This window comes from Hetaerina americana, unplaced genomic scaffold (genome assembly GCF_022747635.1).
Source record: "Hetaerina americana unplaced genomic scaffold, ioHetAmer1.1.p SCAF_4, whole genome shotgun sequence".
Classification (NCBI taxonomy): domain Eukaryota; kingdom Metazoa; phylum Arthropoda; class Insecta; order Odonata; family Calopterygidae; genus Hetaerina; species Hetaerina americana.
The window spans coordinates 64,197,780-64,222,154 of record NW_027286985.1 but is presented as its reverse complement, the minus strand read 5'-3'; the positions used below and the strand labels follow the sequence as shown (position 1 = coordinate 64,222,154).

The 24,375-nt window shown below is 39.3% G+C and overlaps 1 protein-coding gene across 1 annotated transcript in view; it reads right to left on the bottom strand.

Moving 5' to 3' along the window:
- LOC139692332 (alkaline phosphatase, tissue-nonspecific isozyme-like) overlaps positions 1 to 23,878 on the bottom strand; it is a 185,651-nt gene extending 161,773 nt beyond the window's left edge. The window contains exons 1-2 of the mRNA XM_071590452.1: positions 23,344 to 23,878; positions 15,479 to 17,424 (exon numbers count right to left, since the gene is read on the bottom strand). Coding sequence (XP_071446553.1) covers positions 15,479 to 15,611 — 133 coding nt within the window. The 5' untranslated portion in view covers positions 15,612 to 17,424; positions 23,344 to 23,878. The remainder of the gene's footprint in view (positions 1 to 15,478; positions 17,425 to 23,343) is intronic.
- Positions 23,879 to 24,375: the final 497 nt, after the last annotated feature.

The following is a 24,375-nucleotide window of genomic DNA, read 5'->3' as shown; positions in this document are numbered from 1 at the left end:
ATTCAAAACTTATTTTTTTTCCTAGAAAAAAAGTTGTCTGAAAGAAACTACGCATAGATGTGTCAGTGGACAATGTAATCACTGAATATTTACTTTAATCGCGTTTGCTCCTCAGTGAGGAATAAGTAATTTGATGCAGCAAAACCTCTAAGCCACGCTGATCCTAAATCTGTACTTAACCATCATTATCTAACTGATGTCTCTGAATCCCCGAGAATTTTCCAAGTAATCGTACGACTATTATGGTTTTTGAAGTAAGTATTCCTTATCATTAAACCCTGTTTCATGCAGAACTCTATTACTTTCTCCCCATCGTATTTCCTTGTTCTCAAACCTTGTTTCGTTCCAACCTCATTTAAACTCCACTTAATATATCTCTCTTCATAACTATCAAATGTTTCCACGCAAAGGTACTCACAATTAATTCCTCTAGTTGACTATCACCATTTCTGTATCTGTCTTCGTATGATTACTTATCGGCTTGTATACTTGAATAATGACTAAGTTCTTTGGTACTTATTTTATTTATGCTAATAATATTCTATCACTCACTTCTTCTATTTTTACTACGTTTTTTCTTAATTTTTTGTTCAGTACTGCTGCCACGCCCTGCTGGTTGTCTTCCCTTCCGCTGTATATAACTCTATAATTATGGCTCCACGAATCTCCGCTATGATTCCATTTGACATTGCATAAACTTGTAATCTCCTGATTCCATCATGAAATGGTGGATCACGGCAGTTCAGGTGCAGAGCGTTTGAGTACTGACTGGAAGGCCGGGTTCGATTCCCCGGACAAGCCTCTCTGAGCACCTGCAACTCCACCCAAGCTATGTGATTTTTCGGGTACCAGATCTTCCTGGGAAACCGGCACAGGGAAAGGAACCCGCCCCCCTAACCTGATGTGTGAATTGCACACACCGTCGGCCTTAGTACTGGGTGAACTCTACAATCACTTACCAAACTTACCTTCGGGTTGGTTACTGTGTTTATGTTTTTTTAAGCATAAAATAGCTAATTCAAAGAAACTGCGAAATATGCCGTGACAGTACATTTTAACGGAGTAATCCGCTGACACGCATTGCATTGCAAAAATTTCAAAGTGTAGAATATTTTTTCTCTCCATCTCTCGCTTCATATTTCTAATTTCCTTGTTCTCAATATCGTCTTAAAATTTAAATTTCCCATTCCAACTGATTAAGTCCTCTTCTTTTTTTCTTTTCTGCTGCTGCTGTCAATTCTGCAATTCTGCTTTGCAAGAATTTCGTGTGATGACGACCGTGGAAGGCTTGCTCTCTCATTGCCGAGCACGACTCAGTCCGATTGGCCGAATGCCACAGTTGTCAGGACTAATGGTATTGATTGTATTCATTATAAAGCCGTGAGAATTTACGTACTTCAGGTGGCTTCAGCATTGATGTCTTGAACATATCACCATCACCCAAATGACCCCTTCCAGCGGGGTCAGACGCCATCGCAGCAGTCTCTATCTGTGAGGACTGCCTTTTATCTGGCTTCCGTCCTTCGATCTACCTGGCGTGGGAAACCTGGCATGGTGCACCCCTGTTGGCGGGCACATTTATGATTGATCCCGCCAACTTAGTTGTAGGGGCCATCAGAACGCACAAACCCTACAACAACGCCCAGGTCTTATTCCATAGGGAGGGATGAATAACTTTCCGAATGTAGAATTGAAATGATTGAGCTTTTAAGAACTTAAAGAATTTAGAGTTCTCAAATATTCATTCATTCAAGAGTTGAATAACACTGAATCAGGTATTACTTATTTGTGATTTTTATGCACTTTATTTTAAAAGGTTGTTCAGTTTTATTTCTATTCTAAACTTATTTTAGGGGGGAGTTACTAATTGCTATTTTTAAATTCACATTTGAATGAGGAAAACTAGTGATTTTAATATTGACAATTATTGGAAAATATTTTGGTGATTCGATATTCGCATAACAGTCTTTACATAAAAATGTGTGAGAAAATAGTTTTAGATAGTTAGTGTAATGCCTCCGGAGTCAATGGAAGGTATATAATACATTCCGTTAAACACAACTAGAGCTGTTTCACAGATGCTTGTAATGTCAGCAGTCTTCTTCCCTTTAATAATTTTGTTTATCAATTGCGAAGTCAATAAATCTATTTGTAAACGTATGATAAATGAAGCACTGATTACCATTTTTAGTAATCAATTCTCAATCCTAATCAGTTATGTTAATAAATATCTTTTTAATAAACAGATATATTATGATAATACATTTATTTATGATAAAGTCAGCTTTTTCTTATTTCCTTTTTAATCTAATTTTTGTAGTTATCTGAGCAATCAATGTTAAACTAAAAAAAATTTTCCCGTTTAATTTCTCAGTTTACCCTATTTATTATATTTGCTTATTTTTTAGTTTTCATTAAATTAAAGATTTTTAAATTTACTTTGCGATTAATATTTTTTGATCATTTACTAAGATCGTGATGAAAAGAAATTATCTCTGCCTCATTCTCTTTTACGGAACTGAGGCTTAAGGGCTCGAGTTTCGAAGCTTTGCGTCACCACGGGAGATATCTTAATTGAGATCGTATCGTTTGATTTCTATCGCCCACGGTAGGCATGAAATGTTTTCCGCTTCAAAGTTGTTTCATTAGAGTTGCGAGGGATCGTAATTCCATTAGGCTTTGAAGTGACTTGACTGAGAAATCCTGAAGTTCGTGGGGATGCGAAAACACATGCCGTTGCATGAAGACAGAAGAGCGAGCCAGTCAAATAGCTCGAAAGTAATAGTTTTGCCGAGTGAGCGGTGGGACAGGGGGAAGCCGACCCAAAACTTTTTCATTAGATCCCTCGTAATTTCATCTAAGAATGGTAAGAGAACATGTCGAATTCGTGCTCTAAATATTAGCAAGAACGGGTTCTATCCTTGTGACTGACGCTAATGACTGAACTATTGGTACATACACCATTTTAAAACTTCTTCTGAATATCATGATATAACGGCTAACTATCGAGCTCGTAAAATGAATGCCAATTGTAGAATAACTGCTAAATTAAAAAAAATATGGCTTCCAATTACTTAATATAATAGATTGATATGGGATGATTGGCAGGTTAAACTCATGGGGAAATTGCTTCCATCTAATATTCAAATTAGCTGGTTAGTAGCATCTGCTATGCGTGAAGTATTGCATGGATAATTTTAGAAAAGGTTTTTTGAATTGGATTAATCATAAAATTAGGAGCAGTTAACTGTATGGGAATTATGTATATGCAACAATACGTATGAATTTTGTTGGCGTGCGCTGTTGCTCGGTGACCAATCATTTTTTTCGTTTAACTTGAAGTTTTGATAAACTTTAACGCTCTATATGATGCGGCCCAAGGTTTGTGAATTGAGATATCTGGTGATCACAGAAATATATGACGCGTTTCTTTGGTTTGTTTTGACTTTTAATACTCCTAAGCAATTCCGTCTCCTTAGGGGAAATATGATAACGCCCACGGGTTTTCCCGAGATGTAGAGGAACAGATTTTTTTCTCAAAAGTTTAAATAATTATTTACTTAACTTACAGTTACTTCGTTATAACCCTGAAATACTCTAAATTCTTGACAGAGACGTACGATAGCAAATATCTTCGTGAAGAAAGTTGTCCGAGACAAAAAACAATGTCGAAGTGACAAAATGCTTTAAAAGCATATTTTACCAAGAAACCAAGTAAGATAATTGCTGTAAAAGGAATTAAAATCATTCAGAAATTTATGGTTACGTCCGTACAAAGTAGTATATTTAACTCTAGGAAAGTCGATTTGATCGGAGAGCAGTGAAAATATTTTGGTGTATACGTGTTTAACGTAAAGTAATCGACACGAAACTCATTCCCTATACCCACATCTGGGAGCGTAATTATGGCCTAAAAACACTATCCACTAATAAGCATGATATTATCTATGTTTTGAACAGGAAAAAAATAACAAATAATACCTCGAAGGAAAGCCAGCACGTGGGCAGAAGGCATCGGCCGAAACTTCATTAAGGGGAATGTATGCGAGGCGGTAAGCCGGTAGAAATAGAAAGAGTGTGGAGTGGGTACAGGGTAAAGAACGAGTCCCGGCGTCTGCCGCTTGAGTGTCTGTGCAACGCTGAGCTGTCGCCTGATGTCGAACTCTTCGAAATATTCTGCTGCTGAGAACATACACATATCGCTACCCCAGTCTCGCTGACGTTATCTCATGATCGAGTGCGGCGGCTAAACTGAGCGAACACATCGGTGATGAGTCATTGTTTGCTTACGTTGGGGAAGGAAGACTATATGGTCAGGTCGGTAGTGGGCTTCACGAACGGAGCAATCATCATCTAGCCTCAACCGTCCCACCCTCCTCCTCGATCCATTTTCCACCAGTCCACTCTCCTAACGGTACGCTACAGGTTAATTCCCCCTTGTTTATGAACCACATGCTGGGCGTGCTAGCGTCTCTCCCCTTTCCAATATTTCCATCAAAAATTGTTATTAATGGTAACTAAATTTCGTATTCGTGTATGGGATGAAATTGTTGAAGGGAGGATAATTCCCGATAAAGTGAAGGAGTGCTTAAAGTTCGTTAATTAATTGCTGTGCATGATGCGTGGTGATCCTCTTTTGGTTTAATAACTTTTTGCCCACTGTGTTTAGTCACAGTTTTCGGAAAATTTGGTTGGTGTATCATTGAGGGATGCAAAATCCGTGGAGCAATTGAGTATCATCAGAACTTGCGCCCATGATCAACGTGACTGATTACGTTGAGCGCTCTCATCTTTCTTTGAACTTCCTAATGTGCAACCCAACATGATTTCTGGCGGTACCGCCTAATCAGCGGAGCTGGATCTCAAAATCCGCGATTTCGAACTTCATCGTGGAGGAGAATCACGTCATAAACGTCGATGACGGGCAAAGAAAAGAGTCATCACCGTGCCTTGGCCGATTTTGATGAATGACAAAACCATCCTTCCCGTCGATGCGCTTCCATTCAAATTGCGATAGGTGAAAAGCCACTAGGAAATCGGTAGCTAGAGTATTGGTGGGCGGAGGAAGAACTAGGAGAGAAGCGGGTTGGGGAAGGAGAGAGGGACGGAGCGGGGGGCTCGTGGCGTCGCTCACGGAGCCCCCACCGAGAGGACGGACGGCACGGTTGGTTCGCTTTCACATGTCATGGGGGACGTCCCTTCGAAGGATTTCCTTATCGCTTGGACGGTCCAGGTCTCACCCCCTTTCCCTGACTGTAACCTCAATGGATCCACCCCTCATCCGCTGCCCACCGTTCCCCTGGAAATTTCCCCACCAAGCAAACCCCTCCTTACCTTCCCCCAACTGCTTCCCGTCCCACATCTCCCTACAGCTTAGGGGATGTGTCCACCCATCAGTTTGTAACCCATCGATCTTGGTTTCGAATCCCGTTTCTGGCAAGGGAGCCGTGTATGTTTTGCTCAATGATTAGAATCGAAGAGGGGGGGATGATGGTATCGGAGTAATGATGCGAGCTTAGCAGCAAGCGCTAAAAGGAATGGATCTTACTCCAGTGGCGTTGAAAGTCGTAAGAAACTTGTAATCCGAAATGTCGGACGACTGTTAACTTGATCACCACTTTTCGTACGTCCTCTGGATTCTCCTAGTAGCAATGGAAGCCACTTTTTGAAATTCCTTCTGTGACTTTAGCTTTTTATTGATACTCGCAGAAATATTATATTCAAGGTTATGCTCATAATAATGCATGATTCTATCTATCTATATGTATATATATATATATATATATATATATATATATATATATATATATATATATATATATATATATTATTTATTAGGTAGTCTACCGGTTAAGGTAGATTTTTGGATGGACATAATTACTAATTAAATAATTTTAATAAAACACAGCATCCTACTTTACATCAATATATATACCTGTATATATATATATATATATATATATATATATATATATATATATATATATATACATATATATATATATATATATATATATATATATATATATATATATACACACACACACATACTATATATGTTTGTATGTATATATATGCATATGTATGTATATATACATATACATATATGTACTTATTCTTAATAGTTTTATTCATAAAACTTTTAAAGTAAAGATCGTTATCTATACGTAACATAGAAGAAATATGCCTGCGTCTTATTTTAATTTTGTTCGACGTGGCCAAAGTAGTGGCAACAGGTACTGGAGTAATTTTATATCATGACCGCTGGTGTTTGCATTCTTAATTTCTCTGTGCATTTAATATGAGTAGTTATTGCATAGTCAGTAAACTTTATTTTGAGTGAAACATCTAGCTGTGGGCAAAAACTGAAATAAATAAAGCAGTGTTCGGATATACAGGTGTCACTGATGACACGTAAATAATTCACTCAGCCTAATACTCGTACCCATATTACTGATCAAATATCTTGCAGCAAAGGCTGGTTTTATCTTAAAGACATTAAAACTGTATCTTTTAAAGTACCCATCTTCTTTTATTACCTTATTTTCATCATTACTTGATTTTAGACGACCTTTAGACAAGGTGAAGACGTTTTAGTGACCGATAAAGTGACAATATAATGTTCAAATGTAAAACTAAAGGTATTTTTCAAAAATATTGTCGTGGTAGGCGTTAAATGCTATAAACTGTGCGATATTTTTCTGTACATTATTCCTAAAGGACCCTATCTTTCAAATTGATCCATTCAAAAACGTTGAAACTACCTTAATTACGACAGCAGAGACATTTATAGCAATAGGAAGGATTGTATAGAAAAATGTGACCAAGCGAAATGCCACTTCCATGTAGCACCCTTTCCCCTAAATGGTAGGTCGATGTATCGCCATCTTCACTTCCCCCATCTCTTATCTCCCTTCTCTGAACTTCTTCCACGTCATATATAGCCATTACTCCCCTCCTTTGCGTCCATGTCCCACCCACCCCATTTTCTCATGCCCCTCCTAAATCCCCTCTCCTTTTCGTCCTCTCCTTGCCCTTTTAGGGGAGGTCACGTCTGATATCCATTCCAGTCTCCCTCTTTTTTTCACCACGGGTAGAAATATGTTACATTTCTGATATGTGCTGCCATCTAGTTTTATTGTTCTCAGGCCGCGTCACCAATAAAGGTCGTCCTCTCCTTCATTTATTTTTTTCCGTCGACGAGTGAAGTCTGTTGCGCCGCTTGGTTGAAGCTACTTACCAGGTTCCATTTCCTCCTCCCTCTTGGGATGGAATTTTTTCCTAGCAAAAGAAAAGGTTCCTCCGCTACAGTTTTTCCGTGCGAAACGATCCATTGTTCCCTGTAAAATTGAGTTGCAGTTTCAGTATCCTCGTCTTATATTCTAAAGTTCTTAGCTCAGCAGTATAAAGAGAGAAAAACGTGCTCGTGTTCCTTTGTCATTTTAAGTTTGTCACTTTGTCATCGAAGAGATGGATGGAAAATTACACCGTGTTGCACACAAATTAGGTTTTCTTTTCTCTCTCGATCACCTTTATAACTCTAATGAAAACGTGATCCTTTGACCCAGAGTTTCTTGTCATTTATTTTTCATTAAAGTATCGTATACTTTACTCTCTTAAGCGATGGGAAAGTATCGGTTTATTTTTACTCAAAGTCAAATAAATATTTTAATATTTGTTTGCATAGAGAAGCTTCTCCTATAGTTTTCTGACTTCAGGCGATAATTTGGCAATTTTTCGGTCGAAGAAATAAATTAATAAGATTCGAGTGTGATAAATTTGCGTAATGTATAACATTAAGTTAGTTAAAATGTGATTTCTCTGATTTAATTTAACTTAAGCGTTTTAAAATAAAAAAAATACGAGAAAGGAAATGTATCTTTACTGTAAGGAATACTTAAAGTCATAAAAATGGTATACAATATACAAGTTGATATCTTTCAACCATAATTTGACCTAATTTTCAACAAGTGCTTCGAGTTCTTACATCGGTTGAAGGAGTGTGGTAAAATGTTTTTTATCACACTGGTTTTAGGATGTATCCATTAGGGAAATACACGAAATTATTGGACGAACCAATTAAAATTAAACATGTTTAGGAATACGTTAACCTCTTCCATGGTTATTGTAAATGGAGCGACTATCATTCGAAAAATCAAATCATATAGGGTGCAAAATTGTGAACAAAGCTGTTCTAGCTTGCGCTTGCACCTTCTATTACGTACTGCCTTCAATTTATTGATGACAATTGTCTATCCATTTTCCAATATTTCACTTGAAGTGATTATTTCTTCGATGTCTTAAATTGTGCAATATAATAATTATTGCTTCTGAAATTAACAACTAAATCTACAATGTGAAGCTCCACCTACTTGTCGGAAGGCATTGGATTCAAATCTTGCTAAGATTGTCTTAGGTATGCTGGTGTGCGGGATGATTAATTTGCTTAGTCTTCAAGCTTCTGAGGGAAAATAACTACCCTCCGTCCGAATTAATTCCCTGAATGCATAATTTACAGCACCCGAAGAGATAGAGTGCGAAGCGATCCACCCTCTCACATATCACATTTCGGGTTGACGACACGCCGGTGGGTTGGCGGTAGTGATATTCGGGGGAGGGAGTGGCTCATTGTGGGAATTTAAGCAAAACATTGAGACACCCTTACCCCAACCCCTGAGTGTGGGGCGTGAATCACTCACACCCGCCCCCTCTCCCCTCCCCTACGCTCAACCATTTCTGCATTTGAGCTCGAAAGCCAACTGAAATACGCAAGACAGCACTCTGCCCCTGGTCGATGGAACCGATAAGAACCAAGCAGACGCGTCGTGCGGGTGGAAATACAGGAGCGAAGAGAGTGACCGGGAAAGGGATTGCAGAGGAGAGTATGGGGAGATAGGATGCTAGGGGACGGAGAACAGGAGGCAGGTGCGTCGGAAGGGGTCGATGGGTCTAAGGTTACGGTGGGAGGGAGGGAGAGAGACGGACTAGGGGGGAAGAGAAGGAAGCCCAAAAGGGAGGGAGGGATGATGTATGCAAATGCTCATGCGTACGGAGACAGCATTAATAGCATAGCCTTGTAAACTGCGGAGGATGGACGCGATTTCATGCGAATGTTTGCTTTGATTCTTCGTGGGGGGGCGGGTTGGATGTTGGGAAGAGATAGATAGAGAGGAGAGTCAACCCGGTGACAACCTAATGTGGTGCAGGAGTGGACGTGGAAAGGTTTCATATGGATTTTGGGGATGGAAAAAGGAGGCGGATGGTGCGGTTAAGGGAGACTGGTTGGCAGAGATATGAGGGCGAGTTGTTTGCAGAGGTGCGGCACGGTGCTCTGCGGAAGAGGACTGGACCGTCGCGGGGCGTTCGGCAAGTGAAGGCTCGGGGAAATATCTATCTGCGTCCTTGATACATAGGAGGGATCCCTAGCGGATGGGTACGTTGTGGGTGTCCAAGGTTCGTTTAATAGCTCCGTTTTCACCCTATAGCCAAGGAATACTGTTTATCGTGGCGAGGCGAGAGGGGAGAGAGTTCTCGTAAAATTTTTCATACCACCCTTCTGAAAAATTTCTCTACAAAATCAGTCCTGTAAAAGACAAATGCATTGGTAGAGGAAGATGTGCCTTAGGTTACTATAGTTATTTTTACGAGAGGAAAAGTAGATGAAACTGTTTGATTACCACAGGTGTTAGAGTTTTTCTTAGCATTTAGTAGATGGGGAATACAAGGCTTGGCTTATTGCGTTAACTTGTGGCGTATAAACTTAGCAGCCTCAAATTCGGGTATAGCAACCGCATTCTGAACGAATAAAAAAAACAAAATTTAGTTAGACCAGAAAGCATAAATGTAGGCACGGTTTCAAAAAACTGTATCTTTGATATTTCGTGGTTTTCATGCAAAACAAGGCTGGAAGTAATCCCTGATACCGCTGGAGTTACTTTTGTAACTCATTTTTTGGTGTAGAAGGATTTTATTTCATCTTTTCTCTTTTTTTTCCGCCGGAGGAACAAAACGGATTCATGCATTGCAAATATGAAAAAAAACATTAAATTGTCACAAAGTTACTCTGAAAGTATGGTACTAAGATTTTTAAATCATTAAGTCAGAATACGTTTATTTATATTCGCATATATAAGGAGAGGAATAATGGTGGAGCAGAAACAAACTGCAAACGGTATAATATCATTCGCAAACGGTATAATTCTCCTCCTACATTCTGTTAAAAAATCTTTTTGAAAATGTTTTCATTTGTTTCCCTTTTTATGATCGGAAGACAATCTTGTTCAATTAATAGTCTTTTTCTTTTGTCTTTTGTCAGTTCGTTCTACATACCTTCGTGAATATCAACTACTTCCACGTACTATTCCTATTCTGTCACAAATTCTTTAGTCTATTTCAACATGGTTTCACTGGGCCCGAAATAATCTTGATCATATGAGTCCTTTTGGTCGCGTACTCGCTCTTTGGAACATTTTCAGAGCATAACCTTCCCTTTCTTTGCGCATCGGCAGATGGATCAGTATGTGTGGTGGCTGCTGCTTCAAAAATCTTTTTTTGAGTTCATTTCTAACCCATTTTTTAAAACCCCCGCGAATCTTCTTCCCCTCTAACCTTGTGTTTGCTCGGTTTATGTATTTTCTTCCCTTTTCCATTTATCTGTATCCGTGTAAATATGCTTTTGCCGTTTGGTGGGTTTTCGTGTTGGAATGTATTTTCAGGGAACATAACTCATTTGACTTCTTCTGGCTATGGGTGGCTTTAAACACCCTTTTCCTACTGTTTATGACAGTGTATAACAATTTCTATGCTATACTTCCATCTTGTGGGTTCGTCGATTCCCTGGCGGTGCATGAAATAGCTCCCGAACGCCAACCTTTAGTCAAAGAATCGGGTAACTTGGTTGCATGAAATTTCGTGGACTTTAGCGAAAAATATGCATCACGTGTTGGCTTAACGGTCACAGTATCGGTCTAGCTATCCTGATCAAGGGCACTTTTTTCTGGTTGGACTATGCACCCTGGCACCCTTATAACCCCCATTAATCTCATGTTTGTCCTTCATGTCTTCCTTTTCCTTATATACAGGATATATATATATATATATATATATATATATATATATATATATATACACACACACACACACACACACGATAGATACACATATACATACTTTAAAAAAATAAAAATGCGTTGAAGGGTCGATAAACTACTGTACCCCGTGATATTAATGCTGTTTTTTCCCGTTCTACACTATTGTGGTACTTGAATCATCAAGATACTGAAGATAAATGAATATGATTTGTGATTGATTAAATATCAATGTTATGTAAAGATCAACGTTATATCTTCAATCGAATGGTTGGCTTCAAAACGAAATTCCTGGGATTTTTTTCTGCGTGCCGGTAATCACTATAAACAATAGCTGTTTAGAAAGTCCTAACCTTTCTTTGCTATCTTATCGTAGCGATGTTATCTTTGGCCTCCGAGTTCAGTCCCTTATTTCACATCTTTGCGTCCAGCAAATATTTCTGTTTCCCGTTGCACCCACATCGGTAGATTTATGCATAGGCGAGAGTAATTTCCCTGGCTTGAAAAAAAGGATCCTGAAAGATGACTTCCTCATATTTTCCTTCTCCCTTGGGAATCCAAATAACCAGAATTCCGATTATGCGGATTGTAATTACGCTGCTGTCCAATTATCCGAATGGAATTTCGATTGCATAGCGGCTGTCGGAGTGATTCGATACCGTTTGGGAGTCACATTGAATATTGTGATCAATTTTCCCGCGCATTGCTTCCAACTGGGGTCGTCGAGGTTGGGGAATCGCTACAAATTCCATTATGCGCCAGGTTAATAAGTTCGCGGCGATTCGGGAAAGAATTGAAGAAACCTCATTATCACTCGGAGATTCAAACCGGTATAGAATTTGAGTTATTACTATGAAAGGCAATGTCATCATATCTATTTTATTCAACTAACGGAAGTAATTTACTTCACTTCAGATGAATACTGACACCCTTTTCACATTTTTTAGTGTTAACAATGAAAATAGAGTCTCCTTTGGTCATTATTAACGTTAAATTTGGATTAATATTTTAAATCTGATTGGTGGTGCCATTAGAAAGGAATATTAAGTAAAACGTAGAGTAAATTCTATATCCATAGTCCTTAGGCAAACCGAACCTGTGTCGTTGATTCAGTTGATTTCATTACAATGATGAGTTTAATGTGGTAAAATAATTTTACTTTAATTAAAATATGAGTTTAAAGTGGACAAACGGATTTTCTTGTGATTCGAATAACTCATCGTTTAACTGCCTCAACGTGAGATGGTAAATGCACACCGGGGTTATTGGTTCCTTCAAAAGGGGTCAGCAACTAAGCGCATCCTCCAAATGCACATATTGAAAAGGATGTGTATAACCAGAGCTGTTACCACAGATTTGAGGTTGTATACAGTGGAGATTACAGAACTGGGTATATTTTTATTTTTTTCGACATCCAGTTTTAATTCAGGATGCCATAGAATTATCTTTGAGTTTCAATTGAGTTTAAAATAATTGTACTGAATAGATTATAAAAACGAAAAAGATTGCTTGATTCATGCAAATTATAATATGTTTTCCTTTGGGCAGCATTTTATCCGGAGCTTCAGCTCTTTCTCACCCAAGTTCAAGGTCATAAGTTCGTCACTGTGAGCGAGAACTCCAAAAAAAACAACACTCTGATTAAAATTTAATCCCATTTGAATGAAAGGCGATTATGTAATGATGAAGTTAAAAAAAAGATGGAGAATGAAAGGATTAAATTAGTGATTTTCGTGCAAGTTTAATTGCTTGGCAGTCCCGAGATGAAAGAAAAATCGCGAAAGTGTGATCTATTATCTAGTTGAACTAAAATGATTAACATTAGTAAAGTACTGCATATTGCCCACTGTGTTTCATCAAATTCAATTTTAATAACGTTTATGAAGCTACAACATGCAAATTACATTGGGAATGTGAAAATATACTTCACGATTGTGCATTAAGTAAAATAAAGGTTACTCATACTATTTATGAAAATGAAATTTTTCCCTAGGTGTGCGGGAGATGGAAAAATTTGAGATAAGGGTTTTCACTAACCGCCAAAGGCATTCTCCTTCAAAGGTTATTAAGTATGGACTGAGTAAAGATGAAATTAAAGCTACGCTCTTGAAAAATATGTTCGAGTAAAGACTAATTGGTTGTTAATTAAAAAAAACATTCTTATTTACGTTATGTAATTTGATCATATCTCCGTTTTTCCTGAAGAATTATATTTTTTATATATCTCAGGATTAAAACTACCAAATAATGACGGCATCTAAAATAGCTCTAAAAACTCCTGAGTATGGTGAGAAACCCGATGAAAAACGTTCGACATTACCAATTTCGCAGGGAAGGTGGAGAAGGAAGCTTATATTAACAGTATTGAATGGCTTCTTGGAGAAAAATTTAATTAATTGAAGCTGTCTTTACTTCTGAAAGTGAAAGAAATTTAGAGAGAAAGAAGAGTTGTTGGTCATTAAATTCATGGCAACCTGAAAGACGATATATTTTCAATCAAGGTCTAATGATTGCGAAGATTTTTGTATCCACCCAATTGAGCTAAAACCTTGGTGGGTTCTGGAGAAAATAGACGCAAGTACGACGCGAGGTCTTGGATCGCCTTGGTTTTTTTTTCCTTATGGAGTTCCGGCAACATGAACGGAATATTTTGTTCACCTTTCTTAAAGTCTTTTAGTTATTATAATATTTCCGTCAGCATTCTGTAAATGTGAGGTAATTAAAATAATGGCGACGTTTTGTGCTTATCGTCCTCGAATTAGAATATTTCTCGACATAATTCCATTTTCACTCAGATAGGGGCTGACTAACGCCACTGGATGATCGATATTCACTTGATGAGGCCGAATGAATATTAAATAAGTGAAATAAAAAAATTCTATAATCAAAGAAAATTTATTTTTCGGTCCTCTTGTCCAATTTAAACCAAGGGTCTTGCATTTACATTTATTCGGAAGTATTTGCTCAAATTATCGGTTGAAATTCGATTTATTCAACATTCATTACCTCATTTATTCATTCATTCACTTTTAATTTTTAGAAAAAGAAGTGGATCGTGGTAAATTTTCATTTTCAAACACGTAGCATAAAAAGACTTCAATGATTTCAATTTGAATTATCTTTTGGAGGTGGAGATGTCAATGGAAAATTTAATAAATACAATTATTTTGGTTGATTTTGGACTTTTTTTACCTCAAAATAATTGAGAGCATTATTTGTTTTTAATTTATAGAAGTAGGAGCCTGAGGTTCCCTGCAAAGAATTTAAATTCTCTTTCATCGCTGTAAATGTTTCTTCTTTAAAACGAATGTGTACACCGGTATAGTGGCTGACACACTTATGTATGTACCGTGTGTATGTATGTATATATATATATATGTATATATATGTGTGTATATATATATATATATATGTGTATGTCTATATATATGTGTGAGTGTGTAAGCATACTGCGCATAATATTTCGTCCTTACAGATTTCTGTGGATTAGCATATCAGAGATTCCTTCATAAATTAATTAATTCCACAAAAATTTACCCGAAAGGCACTGCTGAGATTATTTTTTGCAGATATTTTTATTGACAATATACCAATGGATTAGTTGAGATAAAAAGGGTATAATAATTTTCAATGTAAAATCCATTTATTCTTGCTAAACGTTGATTTTTTTTCAATAATTATAAGTCTATTCATGTCAAATCAGTTGTAATAGAATACTTAACAAATGAATGTAATTTTCACCTTTAAAGGATTCATCTGATGTCATATTCATCCCATATTGGCAGTGGATTATTTTGAAATTCCCTCTAAGTAATGTTGTCAAAATATTCATGACTGAAAATTATCTGTTTATGGAACATATTTACCGACCAATTAAAGCATAACTACTGGAGTTTTCCTCGAATTACTCTGAACGACAAGAACAAAAAGGAAGAGCAAGATTGGGTTTATTTAGGATTAATCATACCTTTTCGTGACTCTTTGGGTCATATTTTTTCTTGCATTCAATATCTCAGAGAGATGTCCTCGATATGAACGATAAGTTATTTGAAATAAGAGGAATTTGACGATAAGTAATGTTATTAGCGTCATTCCTTCAAAGCTCCTTAATTATGGAACACTCTGCCGCACACTTGTGGTGGACTCCAGGTTCAGTGCATGGGTGGTATACGTACGGTTGTCGCCGAAATTCTCTCATGTGAGAGATACTCTTTGATCCCTCGCCATAGACGACCACCAACCTCCCCTCGGCAAAGGGAGAACGCGACCGTCACTTAAAGGCTGCGGAAGTGTGGGTGAGGTGGCGAGGACATTCATTCATCGCCGAGAGACGATCGAGCGGAGAGGATATAAAGGTTCGAGCGGGGTAATCGGGGGCGTTGCTCGCTTACCTTGGACAACGGTGCCAAAGGCAAGGGTACAGGCCGCAGCGAACACCGCCAAGCCGCAGGTGCAAGCCGCCGCGCTCATCCTTCCTCCCCTGCTCCCACCGCTGCACCCGCCGGCTCCGCGGCTCAAACCCATCGCCTCCACTCGTTTAGCTCGTCCTCGTCGACGTCCCGTCCGGAAAAACACGAACTGGGAAGAAGTGAATGCAAGGTGAGGGAATAGTCGGGGATGGAGGGGAGGACGGGCGAAGATGGATATTCAGTGAGTTCACGGCGGAGGAAGGCGATGGTGGAGAAGGGGAGGGGAAGGGTAAATTGGAACTTGGGGGAGCTGGCCCACCGAGCACTTTTTATCGTCGACTATTTTCCGTTTGTCCCCCTCACCACTCACTCACTCTCACTCACTCTTCCCCATCACCTCGCCTTTTGCAATCCTCCCGCGCTCATCCTCCGAACCTTCCGCCTCCTTTTTTTCTCTCCCGACGTCCCACTCCTACGCCCCCTCCTTTCTTTGCATCCACTTCGGCACTTATCCCTGGAAAGTGGATTGGTTAGAGGGAGGGAGCAACGAGGGGAGAAAACAAACAAAAGTGGAACGAAAGTGAAGAAGGGTGGAAGAGGTAAACTGAGGGAGTTCTTGCAAAAAAGAAAAAGATTACAACGGTAAATATGACAGCAACTACGCAAAAAATAGTGTGAATTTCCGTCTGGGCAGAGGGAATCGCGTGACAGGGGCTGGCGTTAAGGGATGGGGAAATCCCTAGGGTGTGGAATTTGTTGAATGGTCGGAGGGGAAGGTTTCGTGGATTGTTTTGAGGGTCGAGAGAGTGGGAGCGAAAGGACGGTTTGATCCTTTTGACTCCCCTGACTTATGTATTCGTCAGGGCGATTTGTCACTATCCTCTAGGGCTATCACGGTCTTGTTCCTCTCCTATACTCTAAATATATTATGTTTTTTTTTCCTCCTACTCTTCCTTTTTCAAGTATCCATCTTTCCAAGAGTCAGCTCCAACACTTCCCACTTCACTTGCAGGACTGCGCGGGAGATATATGGTGCGTCGGAGATTTTTAAATTTTATTTACGAGAAATTTCGAGGTTGGCTTTTTATCCTTAAAGGACTGTACTTTTGTGTGGGAGGAGATGAGCTCTCGATGAGTTCGTCACGTCTATGAATGGCCGAGGACGTACAGAAAAAAATAAAATTTCAAGTACGTATCTCCCATGGCATGAGTTCCAACAGGATTCGCACCCGCGCGCATGCATACGTACATATTTAACCGTGAGGGGAGTAATCGCTGTTCAAATGGTGTAGGGAGTATGTGTTTAGTCAGAGAATGAGAGAGAGAAAGAGAGAAAGGACGCGAAACAGAGATATAGGGCGAAATGAAGAATAACACCGTATTTCTGCCCCGCGTTTGTGTGGGAGTCGGCAGCTTATTTGCGCTGAGGAGCGGGATCCGGACTTTTTATCGTGTGGGCGCAAGCCAAATGGTCTCGTCGCTCCTGAGGGTCGAAGCGTCCCCGTGCCCGGGAGTGGGATTCAGCTTTCCCAGGTATGCATAACTTGCCCGGAGCGGCTGAATTCGAGAGAACGACAAAACTAATGCGGCCGTTCTCCTCCCCTTCCCCATCCGCTCCGACACCCGCGGCTGCTCGCACGGTTTTGGGCGCTGCTGCTAGATGTGCATCCCGACTGTGACGGCGATGCAAGTGGGCGCCGTTTGTTTGTGCAGTGGCGTGACGATGGCCGGGGCTGGGAGCTGCGATGATGGGAAGTCCGCCGTCACTTCGGTCCGCTCCGGGAGATCTCTTTTACGAGCGCGCGGTCCAGGCGATGACCCGGGGGTGAGGGGAGAGGTCTAAATTAGCTGCCCTTTGTCCAACGTGGAGTCCGTAATTGTTCTCAGTTTCGGCTCTCTCGTTTTGTTGAACTCATGGTCATCGCCACCTGAAACGGAAGCGTAAATAACGCTAAATTCATGATGGTTTCATCGAGCTGGTTCGTAATGAAAAAAAGAACAATGGCGTTCGCATGTGCAAACGAAAAAAATCGTTTACTGCTCCGAATTTTTGTTTCGTTTATTAATATTCTTTTTTGCCCTCATATTTCTGGGAGAACTCAATTCTGTAAAAGGTGCTCGTCGAACGTTATTGCATATTGCATCATCAAGATGGAATGGAATTCCCTTCGGTAACTCTGGATCGATTAGAGTGATATGTGCTTAGTCCTACTAGCCGGGTGGGTGAAAGAATGAAGTGACATCGCGAACTCGGTCAGAGTTTTCATACAAATGCCCACTGAAAGTGTCCTGACACTGAAAAATGAATTAATAAAATGTACAGATTCATGGCTGTACTACTGGTCTATCGCCATGCGACATTTGCCAATAAACGATATGCTGATGCAAAAGTTTGCATTTGTATGTTTATAATTAAAAAAAAAAGAATTTAGCTCTACGTATTTATGTAACTTTTTTTACAGAAGGGGTTAACAACATGTTTATGAATGTTTTATTTAGATGTTAATTACGTTTAATCTTAATCTTGTGTTAGAGTGCATGTATAATACATATTATTGAATAATTCTAAATATAATATGTATAGTTTTGTAAGTAAAAAAGTACTCAAATAACGAAAATTAATCAAATAAATGAAGAGAATATACATGTAGTGCAAGGTAGAGGCCTGTGTAGTGTACTGGTGAGCCCGGGTTCAATTCTCGGAATCCCCTCTATGCACCCTCCGCTTTAGCCTTTGTGTAGTTTTTCGGGTACCAGATCTTACTGGGAAAATGTGGGTGACACAGGGAAACCAATTGGCCCCCTTATGTGTGCATTTCACACGCCGTGTCGTGTGAAATTCAAAATCAGCATATTCGTATCCCGCAAACTCAAAAACTCCACGACAAATTAACAAATTTTGGTCGAAAAAATGAAATATCATGCTAATTTCCGCCATTTTAGATTCAAAATTTAGTTTATATAATTTCGTTAACATTTTTGGACCATGCAACCTCAAAACCCCTGCCTGAAAGGTTTGGTTAAAAATATTGCACTTGTGGATGATTTTCAGCCAGCCCAATGTCCGCCGTTGGGCTTAGAACACGGTGAGCTCTACCCTCACCTTAAATACCATCCTTCGCATTGATAACTGTGGTGGTAGGATGTTCATATGCGAGTGTTTGTATATATATATATATATATATATATATATATATATATATATATATATATATATATATATATATATATAAGGAAAATGTATTAAACTGTCTTCCCACCGAGAGGGATTGGGTTCGAATCATAGAGACGGCAGATATTTTTCAGTGGTATTCCGATCCCTTCTTGAGGTGCTTTATGGGGAGCCTTTTGAGTGAGTTCGCCGTCCGTCAGATGGGAAGTTAAACGGCAGACCCCTTGGCGCCTTTCGTTTAGAACAGGCTAATGCTGACGCCGGATTTCTCGCCACCATTCCTACTTTCCCATTCATCTGTAATTGCGCAAACGGCCTTGCCTATCGGTTGCCTCCCCTAAAAACTACCACGATAAGCATCGGCAAAATGGGGGAGACCGGATCGTAATTTACTTTTATGTGTTTTTCTCCCTATTCCTTATATCTACGAGGGTCATCCGGAAAGTAGTACCCGTTCGTGCCGCATGAAGTGCTGACGACGCGAGTAGCCGCTGGACGAGGTCAGATAGCTTCAGTGGCTTGTCTGCCTTCTCTGAGCCAAGTTGCGTGACGCTAGCATTGCCTGTGTTGTTTCTGTGATTGTTTACAATGTTTAAAAAAATTGAGAACGCCGCCAGTTGTGAAGTGAGGGCAGTGATTAAATTCTTCAATGCAAGAAACGTTCGCCCATGTGATATTCATCGCCAATTAAAGGAGGTGTATGGAGACAATGTAATGGACGAGTCGTCTGTTCGGCGGTGGTGTCGCAACTTCAACATGGGGAGGGGGAACACACACGACGATGAGCGTTCGGGGAGACCGTCTGTCATTACAGACCAACTGGTGAGCTCAGTTGACGAATTCGTGAGGAACGATCGGCGCGTCACAATTGATGACATCTGTGAGCATTTTCCCAATGTTTCTCGAACAATTGTTCATGAAATTGTTAAACACCATCTGCATTATGCAAAAATTTGTGCAAGATGGGTCCCTCGCGTATCTCAATGAGCTGGCGGCGAAGGACTATGCAGCAGGAATACAGAAACTTGTCACACGTTATGACAAATGCCTTAATTTGCTTGGAGATTATGTTGAGAAGTAGTTTAAAGTATCCTCTTTCAAATAAAATTTTTTATGTTTGTTAATATTTACTTTTGTGTCTTTATTTCACGAACGGGTACTACTTTCCGGATGACCCTCGTATATCAATGTGAATGAATGTTTGTTCGCCATTTGGTGGTTTATCTTGTTTGAATATGTGTACAGAAATAATTGGTGAATATGTGTGCGTGTGTATATATATATATATATATATATATATATATATATATATATATATATACATATATGACATTTGGGCACAGCAAAACATAAAAATAAAAGAAATAGCACGTAAAAGGACACATTTTAGAAAGTTTGAGCTTTTGGCCTTCTCTTCTCTGAGGATGTCTTCAGGTTAGACCTCATGAATACATATATATATATATATATATATATATATATATATATATATATATATATATATATTACTTTGCTGTACTATGACTGCCACGACTCCTCAAATCAAGTCTCAATTCATCACCTTCCACTTACGAAATTTGTCGCTTAAAGGGATCTGATTCCATTTTCAAGGCAATGATGAGGAATCATAAGTGTAAGCATGATAATATTATTTAAAATAGCTTTTTCACTAAAAATTTAGTTGATAAAAAGGCTTCAGACCGCTTCAAAATAATTACAGTATCTGACACAAGAAAACCTTGGCGAAGACGGCAGTCCTAAATATACAACTACATCAAATATTGGACGGTTAGCATTGCGACAGACAAATCAACCAACGCGGTAGAAGGTTTGGTGAGCTCATCGATAATCCATATTTTCTCTTTCCACTTTAGTTAAAATACGCTGTGTTAGCGGTTCGTCTGCTTTGGAAATGATCGGATTTCGGTATTGTAGTCAACTAGAACCAATATCCAAGTATTATTTTTAAACAAATATTTTCTCCTCCAATGATATAATGAAATCTTTAATCCCTTAAATCTTTTTTTGGGCGCCGCATTAAAACAATGAGCTTGGTCTCCTGGTCGTAAATTGCACATTAGTTATCGATGATCATTATTATAAGCTCCAAGGGAAGACATTATGCATTTAAAATATTTTGAATAAAGAATCATCATTTTTCTAGCTGTAAAATATCCGTCGTTCGAGTATATGAATGAAACACATCCTGCGGTGAACGGTTCTTAGAGCTCGGCTGATGTTAGTATATAACTTTCCTTGATGATTTTATTGTTTAAGTTGTGGGATCAATGGGCTTAAGATTTTTTTCTTCCCAAACTTATTCCTTGCGTACTATTTTTCATGATGGTTAATGCCCTACGTTAGTAGTTATTGCATAGTTGGACAATTCCAAAATCATGCAGTTCGGTACAGAAGCTCTGTGCTTAGGCAAAATTTGGAGAAGTAAAAATAAAGAAACCTTTGATAGCTGGAAATATCAAAAAACGTAAATTATTTAAAATTTTGAAAGGATGAAATTCTAAGATTTTTCTGAGAATTGAAGAAACATACTTTAACGCAGATTGTATTAATTTACTCATGCATTTTCAGAATGATTTCCTGATGGGAGAGTTTACTTCAATTTTAAAACAATCAATGACCAAATTTTAAGGTACACAATATCTATTTGCTATAACTTATTTTTTGTTAATATAATTACCTTAATTATACTTAAAAATCAATTCACTTTTTGCGACAAATTTACAGTAGATTTAAGATACGAGACTAATAAAACTATGTATCAATAATAATTAAAGTTAATAATTCTTAAAATTAGTTCTTATCCCTTTTTATGGAAGTTTACAGATCCGAAATACTACATAATGAACTGTCATAATTATTCTCTGTTTGAGAGAGCAATGGTACCGTATTATATGTTAAAACTGTTCTTTTGGTGAAATGAAATAGAAAGACATGCGATGAATATTAAACTTTTAATTTTAACATTCATATTTCCTTTCTGTAGTAGGAAATTAGCATTTTTTTCTTTATCTATGAAGTCCAAATCTGATCAAACTACAATTTTCCGTTACTGGAAAGCTTAGTGGTTTTAGTGGATTTAATATTTTTATAATTATGTGCGGAATTCTTTTTATCTTTATTCGCATTAACAAACACTGCCACGTAAGAATGCTAAACGTTTATTCACTCTTCTCCACCTAGCTACAAGGGTGCATCGGCATTTGATAACGTCATCACTACGTGAATATATTTTTTTCGTTGTGCCGGCTTGGAAATTAAGCGAATGTATGGCCGTAAAGATACTTTAAAGCACTGCAGAAGTATTAATGAGAGGGATTAATTTCTAGTGCATAGTGAAACCGTTAATCATATCAGATGCCGTGACTGACACCCGTGAATTGAATTCTCACTCAAATCCACGGGCTGAGTCCTCCCGTCGGCTCTGCTGTATTCCCCATCATTAAGTGAATTAATGAACAACCCATCCCAAAATTCAGGAAGAATAGCCGAAGACAAATGACGAGACCAGATTTCAATCGAATGGATTGCCATATAGCTAAAAGCTGTTGAGCACTCAACTGGAAATGGAAATGGGCGTCGGCCGATTCTGATTTTGGAAACTGAGAGCGCACGGTTAATTTCGTAAACAACTGCCTGGCTCCCTTACAACCGTTCATGTTATCTCATGCGCGTAGTGATCTCATACTGTAAACCAAATGCATTGTTAGGATTTAAACGAAAATTGCGAAAGCGTGAAATTACAATTTATCAAGGAATGTTTACGTCAAAATGAAAGTTTATGCGTTGAAACGAAGCTGAATTGCATTTCCATTCGCCCCTGAGAACTCTTGACCTTTGCGTTTGGTGTACCGGTTCAGGTCACGTTCCATCGGTCATATAATCACACCATTATAAGGCTATTTCCAATGGGCGCTCTTTACATGATTTGGCCATTTACGCTTAATGTTGCTTAAGTACACATACATACGGTTCCTATTGACCGAAAGCGGTCACTTAACTGTTCGTTAATCGAAATTTATTAGAAATATACAAGTAATAATAAATTGTAAGTAGAAATCGCTTCCTATTTTTCAAGTTCTTCCTTCACTTATCGATTTTGGCGCATCTATTACAGGTTTTCTTTCCAGGGTTAAATTACTTGCAGTAAAAATTTGAAGGCAAAATATTTCAAAATTATTTCGTTCATTTAATAAGTGTACATCTAAGGTGAACATAAATAATCTAAGTTATTATGCTGCCTGATAAATAGTACTGAAAGGAATAGCGGATCATGTCTGTATAAAACAAATTCGTATATATATATTAATACAATAATTCAAATGAAATTGCTTGCTGCTATAACGGCTCCTCACTCAAGTAGATAATTCTACTTTATTGATTTTTTCGTGGACTCACAAAGGAACAGCACCTCAGAAATTTTACTTGGAAGATTTTGCAGCACCCTTAAAACAATTATACAATACACTGATACCGTGCCTTATGTCTCATGAAAAAAGTAACAAACATTGTATATGGCTATATGTATACTTTCTTCGAAGGGGGAAAAATCAGCGGAAAAATAATATATTCACATGATTTCTTTTGTTTATTTGATTACCAGACATTTATTGCTAAATTGACACCCGACACCCAATAAATTTCACGCCCTACATACCTTGTCAAGGGATCAAAAATCCTTTTTGCTTCTTCTTTAAATCCATCCAGATGAAAGGAAAAAACAAAATGCAAGGTCCCTTCCCTTGCTTTCCCAGTCACAAAACCAATTATCCGTCGCTCAATTGAACTATTTGATTGTCGCACTCGAACGCCGGATGAACCACGGATCCTTAAGCACACGCAACGGGCGCAAACATCCGGCGGTCCCCCCGCGGTCCAGTGGGCCGGGGCAGTGGGGGGGGGGCGGAGAAGCGTCGGGGCTGACGAGTGGGGAAAGGGGAGAAAGCTTTGGGAGCCTCTTTTGCCGACCCTTTCCACGGAACGGTTTCCACACAGGACACAAACACCCCTTTCAGCGTCGCGGCCGCCCTGCCATCCAAACGAAAACTTTGTTTGCCCGCTTCTCCTCCTCTTCCTTGCTCCTCCTCCTCTCCTCACTCCTCCCCTCCTCCTCCCTCGTCATCGCCACCGCTAACCATCGTCCTCTGCCTCTTTCTGCCGAACTATTTGCGAGAGGGGGGGTGGGGGTCGGTGGCACACGTCTCTCAGGGGGCTTAGGCGAGCAGCGGCGTAGAACTCCCCGGCGCCAACTTCACATCCCAACAAATGTCAACCTTCCCTCCCTTCCTCCCTCCACCCGCGCGGCTATCTTTCCCCGTGCGGTGATTGTTAGTGGTCGGCCGCCGTGTGGCTCATCATCCGCGTCGATGAATGGGAGAAGAGCTGGGCGACAAGGGTTTAAGCTATCTGACTCCGGCGCTCTCGCGAGTTTGAAGTGCGAACTTGAGTGAGCCGAGGTTGAGATCCCCTCAGATGTATCTCGCGCGAACGCACCGCGAAAGTAGGTACACCCTTGTCCCCTCCGGGCATTGGTCCCAAGTTTTAGGGCGCCGAGGATTTCGAAGCGCACAGATGGGAAGGGCGCCGGGGTGACGCGGGCGACGAACGATTCTTCTCCTGGCGGAAAAAAGTGTACGAAATCACCGAAGTATATGCGCGTAATACGAGCAAATAAATGCTCTTCGTTGAT